The sequence below is a fragment of the Lolium perenne genome, chromosome 2 (genome assembly GCF_019359855.2).
Source record: "Lolium perenne isolate Kyuss_39 chromosome 2, Kyuss_2.0, whole genome shotgun sequence".
Lineage (NCBI taxonomy): Eukaryota > Viridiplantae > Streptophyta > Magnoliopsida > Poales > Poaceae > Lolium > Lolium perenne.
In genome coordinates this window covers 152,138,846-152,149,993 of record NC_067245.2, presented here as the reverse complement: position 1 = coordinate 152,149,993, position 11,148 = coordinate 152,138,846, and the positions used below count along the sequence as shown (strand labels likewise).

General features: G+C 40.5%; 1 protein-coding gene across 1 annotated transcript; it reads left to right on the top strand.

Moving 5' to 3' along the window:
- The first annotated feature begins 4,029 nt into the window (after positions 1-4,029).
- LOC127322056 (probable D-2-hydroxyglutarate dehydrogenase, mitochondrial) lies at positions 4,030-10,333 on the top strand. The gene is made up of 16 exons (XM_051351008.2): positions 4,030-4,303; positions 4,896-5,263; positions 5,921-6,022; positions 6,450-6,497; positions 6,627-6,697; positions 7,025-7,143; positions 7,458-7,553; positions 7,651-7,760; positions 7,867-7,947; positions 8,168-8,268; positions 8,476-8,584; positions 8,949-9,054; positions 9,124-9,209; positions 9,321-9,446; positions 9,896-9,991; positions 10,086-10,333. Exons 1-15 carry the CDS (start codon positions 4,087-4,089, stop codon positions 9,980-9,982), a joined length of 1,827 nt encoding a protein of 608 aa, XP_051206968.1. The 5' UTR covers positions 4,030-4,086; the 3' UTR covers positions 9,983-9,991; positions 10,086-10,333.
- The last annotated feature ends 815 nt before the right edge of the window (positions 10,334-11,148 follow it).

Genomic DNA, 11,148 nt, shown 5'->3' with positions numbered 1-11,148 from the left:
GAATTGGGAAATGACGCAAGTCCATTTGGGGGTCGCCGATGAGCTCAGACGCCCCTTTGGCACACCTCCGTCGACTTCCCGAGCCGCAGGGTACACAAGCAGCTACCTGCGCCCTCGCGGTCCGCTGAGCTGCTTTGGGACGCCGATCTTTCTTGGTTCGGCCGGTCGACCGCGGCCCCCTCCTCAACTACTACAACGTAGGAGAATACGGCGTCCGCCTCTGTCACCGACGACTCGACCAACAGTGACTACGCCGACCATGACCAACAACCGTTCGCAAGTTGTTTGACGAAAGGATTGAGGAGATAAAATTCATTTTTTTATCTATTTGGCATGCATACAAGTAGTTCGTGAACGCTATTGTCAATGATTTTACTTGTAGATGGTTTTGTTCGAGTATAGTTCGATGAAGAGCTTGTTGATATGGAGGAGGACATTGCTATTGTCTTGTTAATGCACAAGAACAAAAGGTCAAAATATGGTGGTTTCGTTTGGGGCCATGGGTACATTCGAAGGCGGAGAACCGGCGAGGACAACAAGCTCATGCTCGACTATGTTTTTGACCATTCGGTGTATCCTGAGAGATACTTTCTCCATCGGTTCAGGATGCCTATTGATTTGTTCAAGCACATTGCGTAATGTCTGAAGCTCCATGATCGATTGTTCAAGCGGAGGTGGAGTTGTGCCGAGGTGCTTGGACATAGAACCTACCAAAAGGTAACCGCGACATCACGCATGATGGCATATGGAATTCATGCAGATCTTGTTGATAGGGCCGGTCCTGGCATTTGAGGGGCCCGGGGCGAGACTCGAATTTGGGGCCCCAGAAGCACTAAAACTGTAAAAAAAAAATTATGTATTAATATCACTAGTAAATTAGTAAGTACTTAAGGTGCATACAAATACATATTGAATTATTATTTTCTAACATTTCTAGATGTAAAGTCACTCATTGTGGTATGCTAATATAAATCTTATTGATTATAACGCATGGGACCATGTTTTCGTTGGCATAGTGCGGCTCTCCTTTTTGACAACTTGGCTTCTCACCTATCGGCGTGGCCATCGGTCATCTGAGAGTTGGCGATGGGTCGTCTCTATCTCATGCCAAGGACGGTCAAACGGTGATGCACATGATGAACATATGGCACTTAGACTTGTATCTAACCATTGCCTTGAAATTCACGTTTGTAACCGACAAAATAAATCAACGAGTAATGTGAGAAAACTAAATCGACTGTATATGCGACATTTCCTATGTCAATTTCTTGGAGATGGTCGAGCCAACTGGTCCCACCCCACATTTTATAGGTTAATCGCTAATTTGCCACTACTAAAGTAACTTCTGAATAACATTACATGATTCCAAATATCGCAACCTACAGCTGCAGCTTGAAGCAAAACATATTTATCTCTCGCTTCTCATGTCTGGTTGTCTTCAAATTATGAAGTTCTCGGATTGATCGCATGGGTGATGTCCCTATAAGCGTCCCATTGTCCTACATTGGCAGATTAGACCCACTTAATGATTTAATGTTTTTTTCTGGGGCCAATCATTAGCTGACCAATGAAGAAAAAGCCCAAGCAAAAGGAAAAAGGCCCAAGTTCTGGTCTAATATACTAAGGAAGCATAACGCTTCATCCTCATGTCCATCCTACGCGAGAGAAAAATACACGACCTGCTGAAATGGCGACGCCATAGAAGCTCCATCGCCGCTGCATATACCTCGGCTATCTGAGATTTCGGGCCCCTCGGATCTGAGGGCCCGGGGCGGCCTCCCCTCCCTCCCTGCCCCAGGGCTGGGCCTGCTTGTTGATGACCACCTCCTGGAAATGGGTGAGAGCTAGAGCATCAAGTGCGTCGAGCAGTTTGTATTGTCCATGGCTGAGGTGTTTGGCCCTGAGTTCTTGAGAGCACCTAATGCTTAAGACACGACTCAACTGTTGGAGTAGAACGCAACCCGTGGGTTTCCCGGAATGCTCAGCTCCATTAATTCCATGCATTGGAGGTGGAAGAACTGTCCCGCAACATGGCATGGACAGTTCAGAGGACACAAAAAGGATTCCAACATCATTCTTGAGGCCATGGCTGATGAGGATAATTGGCTTTGGCATGTGTTCTTTGGGATACCCGTTCTTGCAACGATATCAATGTTCTTCAACGTTCACATCTCTTTGCCAAGATAGCAAATGGTGAGTCACCACCAGTGGAGTTTGAAGCAAATGATCGCAAGTACACCACATGATACTACCTTGCGGATGACATCTATCTTAAGTGAGCAACATTTATGAAGCCAATGCAAGACCCCCACGGAAAGAAAAAAGTCCAATTTCATAGTGCTCAAGCAGCGGCGAGGAAAGATGTGGAGCGAGCCTTTGGGATTTTGAAAACCTAATTTATTACTGTGAGAGGGCTACCACGGTTTTGGTATCAAGAGGACCTTTGGTACATCATGACGGCGTGCGTGGTCATGCATAACATGATCATTGAGAATGAACGTGGGAGAGATGAGGTCTATGACGTCTACGACTTCACGGGCCAAAAGGTTCGATCGCGGCGAGGTGGAGACCGCATTGAGCACTTCCATGAAACCTGCCATCACATTAGTGATTCGTATGTGCACGATGAGCTTCAAACCGGTCTCATGGAAGAGTGGTGGAAGTGGAATGGCAAACAAAAAACTAGTTCTATCTCTATGTTATGTTGTTTGTGTGTTGATTCGTGTGGTACTTTGATGAATTATTTGGTGAATTATTTATGATGAGATGTAATAACTAAGTACTATTTTATGTTTATTTGTTTACATTTATTTGAGATGTTTTTCATATCAAGTGTTTGTGCAAATGAGATGCAAAATGAGGTGTGGCGTACCGCTATGTAATAACTAAGTACTATTTTATGTTTATTTGTTTACATTTATTTGAGATGTTTTTCATATTAAGTGTTTCATATATGTGTGCAAATAAGATGCAAAATGAGGTGCGGCATGTGACAGCGGAGCCCTATTTTGCATCATCTACCGCTGCACAGCTGCCCTATTTGACATAGCACACCTTCCCTATTTTACATCCTCTTGAGTTGGTGATGTAAACCCCACTTTTTGGTGATGTAAAAATCACCGGACACCTATTTTGGTACTCTATTTTACATCATCTATTGAGATGCTCTTATGAGCCAAGTTCGCGAGCGCGAATACCTTTATTTATTTTTTTTGGATCAAGGCCCTCCAAAAGAAAAGAAAAAGTCGTATCAAAACAATACAACCACACAACCGCATAACATGGATGAATATAACCTGAAAAGTTCCAACCACTAAAAAGAAGAACAACAATGAGTGACCGTCGATGGGCCCCTCAGGTCTCAGCCATATTTAGGACCATTTTGCGTATTTCTGTGTATGGTGACCGAGGCAGATAAGTGGGTCAAGTTTAGGTACCGTGGGTGTATTAAACTATATTTTAATGAATACAAGTAAGCTTATATTTTGGCGGAAAAAATACATATAAGCTTATATGTACCTTGTCCTGAGTTGCACCGACTAGTTAATCGAACGGAGGGTTCGGCACTGGTAGTTGTGGCCACGTTTAGATGAGAGGCTACAAAAGCATCACCGATTATTATGGCAATGCCTAACAATTTGAAACAACCAATTTTCCTTTTTACCGGTATATTCCCCAACCAAATATCCTTAAAATTTTACTAGTATGCAAATATTATTGTGAAACGGATTTATATGTTTCGTTTAAACTTGGTCTTATGTTTTTAAGACGTCGCGCGTGTCTAAGTCAAAGTTTTACGCTAACTGTGTGTATGTGGAGGAAGCAGCTTTGAAATACCTTCTCCGCTTCTTTTTAATTAGCTCAAATTTAGTATAAAATTATAGTAAATTTGAGTCAATTAAAAGAGATCGGAGGGAGTGGATGGAGCAGAAAGGAATATAGTTCATTCCCGTCGGAAAGGGTAAAAAAGTTGGATGAAAATTATTTTCGAACTTGTTTTTTCCAGTGTGAGTCAAAGGCGGGGTTAGCTTCTTGTAGCTGTACTGCTGCAAGCTCACACCCGTCCCAGAATTCCCCACCGGGTACATGGCGATCCTGTCCCTCCTCTCCTCCTCCCGAACACGCCTCTCCGGCCTCCGGGAACCTCTCCGGCAGGCTGGCCTCAGCGCCCTGCTCACCCGAGGGGCTCCCCCGCCCCTTCATCCCCGCGCCCCCACCACTGAATTCTCCTCTCCTGGTGGCCATCGCCCTCCTCCCCTCGACTGGGCCAGCGTTGGGAGCCGCACGATTTCTTCTGATGTTGGTAAGGAACCATATCTTGCTTGGATTTGGATTGGTTCTTCTGTGAGTTCAGTTTTGGTGATTTTTCTATGCTGCAAGTGATCAACGCCAGATATATATTACAGTATCTTCTTTCTCTCCATCCGGTTACTTGGGGATTTGTTTTCTTCGGATTACTGATACGTGATCAATAGTTTACTAGTAGTAGATACAATGTTAGAACTCGATTAGTATTAAACCCTCTCACCCTGCTCCCAAAGTTCCGGTCGTTAGACCCTAACTACTTGCTATAAAACCAAGCTTGATACAGCTCTGCTGATTTCCACAGCTACACTCTATGCTCCATCAGTTGCAAATGTAGGGCACATTTTAGCTGTCCCAGTTTGAGCTTTGACCGTAAATCTCTTGTACAATATGTCTTTATAATTACGAATCACAATCACTAAAAGTACTTTCGAATACAATCCAATGGCATCAAGTTGCCCAGGTAAGTATTGGATTAGTTTTTGGTCAAAGCATGAATTTGAACAACCAAAATGCACCTTACATTTTGCAACGGAGCATGTAATTTTGATCGGAATCGGTGAAATCTTATGATACGTGATGATACGCAGGTACGTCCCTCACTCAATATGGATCGACAAACCATGCTTTGACTCTGCATAAGAGATTCTATCAGACCCTGCGGCCGCAGCACCCCTATTGCGGACCTAGAGCTAGTGTTGCAACAAACGAAGCACACCATGGTGTGAATGATCCATCTGAAGTTCAACGCCGTACATTTGGTTCTGCGGCAAAATCCATCCAGAGGAATCCAGCCTATTCAGTACTAAATTCTGATGACGTTTCTTACTTCAAGAGCATCTTGGGTGACAATGGAGTCATTCAGGATAAAGACAGAGTTGCTGTTGCAAATGTCGATTGGATGGCTAAATACAAGGGAGCAAGTCAGCTACTGCTTTTACCAAAAAGTACCAATGAGGTATCTATAAAATTTTAATGTATGAACTAGTACTAAAGTAGCTGCAACCATTTTGATTGTTCTAGTGGCTGAATGATCTAATCACCTCAATGCTCCTTAAAATTTAAAAATTTAGATGACACCTTTGGTGTCATTATGCAGTCATCAAATCTGTTTGCTTTTGATTGTAGAACAATATTTGCACAGTAGTTATGTTTTTGCTTATGGTCCATTCACAGGTTCTTATCCATGGTATCAAGTTATTCCTGTTATCATGCATATAATCTTTTTGATGTATTCCTACACGAAGTAACTATTAATTATGCACGTTGTTCAAAAAGTTGTTGGCATTTATGCATTGGCTGTCTCATGAAAGCCGTATTCAGAAAATCAGCTTTGACGGAGTTTAGTGCTTCATAAGCAAAACACTGTAGCCTCTGGATATAATAACATATACTGTACAAAATCATGCATCATACTGGTGACCTAAACTAATAGATTTTTCCCAAACAACAATGCAAGGAATGCTAAAAATACCTCACACATAAAAAGTATGAGTATCATCTAGGAATATATTTCTATGTCCATACTGCCTGGTCATTCTAGTTCTCTACCATTCCTGATACGACACAACAATAAATTATGTGGAATCTCTTATTCAACCATTCTTCTTTCTAGGTTTCTAAGGTTCTTGCTTATTGCGACTCCAGACGATTGGCAGTGGTTCCTCAGGGTGGGAATACAGGCCTAGTAGGTGGCAGTGTGCCCGTTCATGATGAGGTAATTAGGAAGTTTCTTCCAGTGATAAGATCAATCAATTTTTGTTTCTTATGTTCGCATCAGAAAATTATTTACTTGGTATCAGCTTGATATTAATATTTATTACCCTTTATAAAAAGAAGCAAACTAGTACTTAAGATAAATATCTATTCTGTATTTTCTAATTTCTTTTTAGTTGCTGCATGTGTGAATTGCTGCATCATCAGAATGAACTATTTATTCACATGGATCAACCAGACTGGTTAGCAAATCAGGGGCATCAATTAGTGGTTTCGAGTATCCTCCTGTTCTAATAGTTGTTGATGTGACATTTCTTCTTATCTATTATGAAATTTTGTGTTCTTTATATATACTGCTTCTGTGCTTCCATTACTGATTTCCTTACATTTAGGCCTGAGATCACAAGTATTCCTCCCTGTGTCTGCAGGTGATTGTCAATCTTGGTGGTATGGACAAAATAATCTCCTTTGACAATGTGGGTACAGTTTCATTGTTTGGATTTGATGTCCTGAATTCTGTTATCTATTGCTTCTTCAAAACTCTAAGTTGTCTGAATAATTTTAAAGAGCTTGTCAGGTTCTAAGCATGATTATTATGTTATCAGGTAAATGGTATTCTAACTTGTGAAGCTGGTTGCGTGTTGGAGAACTTAAGTACCTTCGTGGAAAATGAAGGGTAAAGTCGTCTCTGGTATTTCCTCTACGTTTCAGTTCTAGTTTGTAGTGCATACATCTTTCATTGGATGTGTTTAATTCATAAATAGTATAGGCTATCACTGAGTACGGAGTACCACGGCCCATAATGCTCTTCAGTTCCTTGATTATATAATATCCTTTTTTGATGGGACCCCTACTTACGTAATCACCTATGGATTCATTGTGTGCCAGTACATTTGTTGCCCATATAATCATTTCATCGCAGTATACCTTTTTATAATAACCATATGTGTCTATTTAAAACAAAAGCAAAATACCTAAGATTATTTCTATCCTTTATATTCAGGTTTATTATGCCTCTTGACTTGGGAGCAAAAGGTAGTTGCCAGATAGGAGGGAACATTTCAACTAATGCTGGTGGCCTACGTTTCATACGCTATGGTTCACTTCATGGAAATGTACTTGGTAGGTACAAGTACAACCTTATGTTTCCCGTGGGCACAGATCGGCTATTTCTGAACTCTCATTTTCTATATTGTTTTACCTGAAGAAAGTGGTTACAGTCTTTGTTTTGCTAAGTTTGTCTTGTAAGGAGCAGGAAAATATTTGTTGTTTGAATATTTCTTTTGCAACATAAATTACTGACATCATGATGCTGCGTGGAGAGAATCCCCTAGAAAATTCAACTCTATGCAACGTGTAAGGCTGGAAATTGCTAGGTACTTCCTAAAAAGTAGAAACAAAATTTGCTCTGTGTATTTTATTTATCTCCTATTCAGGCCTTGAAGTCGTCCTGGCCAATGGAACTGTCCTTGACATGCTTACTACATTGAGGAAAGATAACACTGGATACGATCTGAAGCACTTATTTGTTGGTGAGTATCCAATACAAACTATTTTCTGCATTCTGGGTGTGTTCATTAAATATGCTTTATGGCGAGCATTGTAGTAAACACATGATTGATGGTTCAGGAAGTGAAGGGTCGCTAGGGATAGTCACTAAAGTTTCAATACTTACACCTGCAAAGCTACCTTCAACTAATGTTGCATTCCTTTCCTGCAATGACTACATGAGCTGCCAGGTCTCTTGCAAACACTCATTTTGTATATCTGGACATTGGTGGCACATGTTATCAATTGTATACATATGATCTTGAAGATAGTGATTACTGCCTTTTATGTTTCCAGAAATTACTACTGGCAGCTAGAAGGGGTTTGGGTGAGATCATTTCTGCATTCGAGTTCATGGATCGTCAGTGTATTGATCTGGTACTTAAATAAGCATTTTTTAAAGAAAGTTACACATCTTAAAGAACAAAGTGCATACAAATACTTCTTGAACAGTACGGTGTCTCCATATGTTCGTTGTATATTTAGCACTAGAAACAAACTATGCTTTGACTGTATTGCTGTATAAGATGAAACGTTTCTTATATCCTGTCAGCATAGTAGCATACACATTTAATTTGTTAGCTTGTTGGTTTTGAAGGCTATGGCGCATTTGGAAGGAGTTCACAATCCTTTACCTCTCTCTCCGTACAAATTCTATGTTCTAATTGAGACCACTGGAAGTGATGAATCATACGACAAGTAAGTTTTGGTAGCATATAAGCAGTCTACAAACAGGCACACATAAAACTATCCAAAAATAATTTGTGCAGACTAAAAAAAAGTTCAAACGACTTGTGTAGGTGCAATCCTGCATGGCTTGTATTTATTTATCTTGGGCTTATTGTGATGGAAACTCCTAAGTGCCATATGCTGTCTACTTATCTTTATGTTGCTTTTCTTTTGTAGAGCAAAACTTGAAGCATTTTTGTTGCGCTCAATGGAAGATGGCCTTGTAGCGGATGGAGTAATAGCACAGGATATTAGCCAAGCATCTAATTTTTGGAGAATTCGCGAGGTTGCCATCAAACACTGAATCTTTACATTTTTCCAATGACTAAAATGAGCAGTCTTAAAGTGGATAATCAATCAACAGTCCACATGGCTAGTATTCTATGCTGTCGTGTAATAATATAAGTTCTCAATGTGTAAGGTGATGTTTCATGGTCAATGCGTCCCGAGTTTCAGATATAAATATCATAATCTGGTTGAAAAGTATTTGGCATGTTAGGTTTGGTCTATCTAAGCATATTTAACTTTTTGCAAGTGGAAATTTATGTAGGTAAATTATTTTAACCAAACCAAATAAAATCAAACGCAGATACCGACATCATTTGTGGCAAAATAATAATCGTTGAAACTACCATGTATTGTGGTTGCAGGGTATATCAGAGGCATCTGTCAAAGTTGGGGCGGTCTACAAGTATGACTTGTCCATACCTGTAGAAAAACTATATGATATTGTGGAAGAAATGCGCAGCCGTCTTGGTGAATATTCAACTTTGAGCTATCAATAATCTGTGAGGTGTTGTTAAACCTAGTTCCTCTCTTTTCTAGGTGATATGGCAGAAGTATTGGGTTATGGCCACCTTGGTGATGGAAATCTGCATCTAAACATCTTATCAAGCAAGTACAGTGACAATGTATGCCTGATATGACTTGGAAATAAACCTTTACTTCGTTTGGCTTCTGTTTCTCAACATATGTATGTTGGATACTTGCTTCTTATGTTTACCTTCACTGAAAAAATTCAGATTCTGGCGCAAATTGAACCATTTGTCTACGAGTGGACAGCCGGCCACAGAGGAAGCATTAGTGCAGAGCACGGGTTGGGGCAAATGAAAGCTGAGAAGATTCACTACAGCAAGTCACCAGAAGCCGTAAGTATTTAAATATCATCTTGTTGTAGCTTGCATTATGTTTAAATTGTGTTCAACTGTTTTTGAGAGTTATTTTTGTGAATCTGCTACTTGCTGGACTATGATGCACTTTAGTGCTAGGTGTGAGAATATGTTACTTATCAAATGACTTTTATTCATATGGCCTTGTTCACATCTATTTGTGCATGAAAGTTGTATGCAACACATCTTTATGAGGGAGATTTAGTTTAGCCTGTATGATCTGGACAGGTTTAGGTTTTCAGTAACGTTCGCTTTTCTACAACTCTAGATGAGGAGCGCTTAGCATGCTTAATGTTAGCAATACATTTCAGTATGAGCTCTCTACTATTCTCCAGAAACAACACTAGTCTAACTGCTTTTCCAAAAGAAACCTTCTAGCTAACTGTCCTGTTAACTGATCTTCACCGCTAATGTTGTCTTGTGATCAGGTGCAACTAATGGCTTCCATCAAGAAGTTAGTAGACCCTAACTCAATCCTGAACCCATACAAGGTTCTGCCTCAGTCTGCGCTGTAGTTAGAAAAGGTAGCCTTCCTTTATCGTTAAGTTGAATGGAAGCTGAATTACACTTTCATACCAATAGTTTCCCTGACTACGCTACTGCTTCTGTCATTAACAGGATAGCTAATTGATCTTATCGGCGACCCAAATCAACTTGAGAGAATAGAGTTGTACTTGGGACAAACGAAGGGAATAACAGATGGGAGCTTGTCATGATGGCAAGATTGGTCGGTAGCCGATAAAGGAAACCCATAAGATTCTTGCTGTTGTTAGTGTCTTGAGTACCGTAAACATCTGTTCATATGGACATCAGAATAAGGAAATAAAATAACTGTGAAGAAGAAACTAGAACTGTCTTGGTTCAAACTATCTTTGTTACAAATGCTCTATGTACTCTTGAAATAAAAAGCTAATGCTCTATGAGACGGTAGGCCAACCAGGCCATCCACACAGGCTCCAGTTTAGGTACAAATAGCTCCTCATGTTATACAATTTGCTAATAAACTGTTCTGTTGTATCCCGAGCTTGGCTAGGCTGTAACAAACTTAAACTTCTTCCTGATAATGAATGAATAGGGCAAAGATTTTGCCCTTTTTCAAAACAAAGGAGTTTTGTGAGGGCTTCAAACCTCCACATAATTCATACATGTGTAGTTGGATGCATAGGCGTACAGTGAAACACATCATAATGTGTTCCCGTCGTATGGCTCCGTGTGCCAAAAGAACCAACACAAGATCAAGTTCTTATTTTGCAGTAGCCGTTACCACATGTTTACAGATTTTCCAAACAAGGCAGACACAAGCATACAATCGTAATTAAGATACTGTAAGCGTAAAAGGTTGTCTTCAGAAGCAACTCCATTTTTTTTCTTAAAACGGAATTTCAACCAGCAGGACCAAGTCCCTTCGAATCTTGTTTACACCAAACATGCTGCAGATTTTCTACATCAAGCCCTTTTGCAAAGCTTCAACAGTCTCAGCCATATAGGGATACCTTATTGCCAGTGGAACTTTGGAGAGCAAGGGGATTTACCTTGCTCATGGTCTTGCTAAACAGCAGTCATTCAACTGTACACGCACAAATCACCAGAAGCATTCAGTTCCACAAACTGCATCGGCTCAGGTTTGCTGTCCTGTTCTGTGTTGACAGCTCAGTACCAAAAACAACCGCCCAGTACCAAA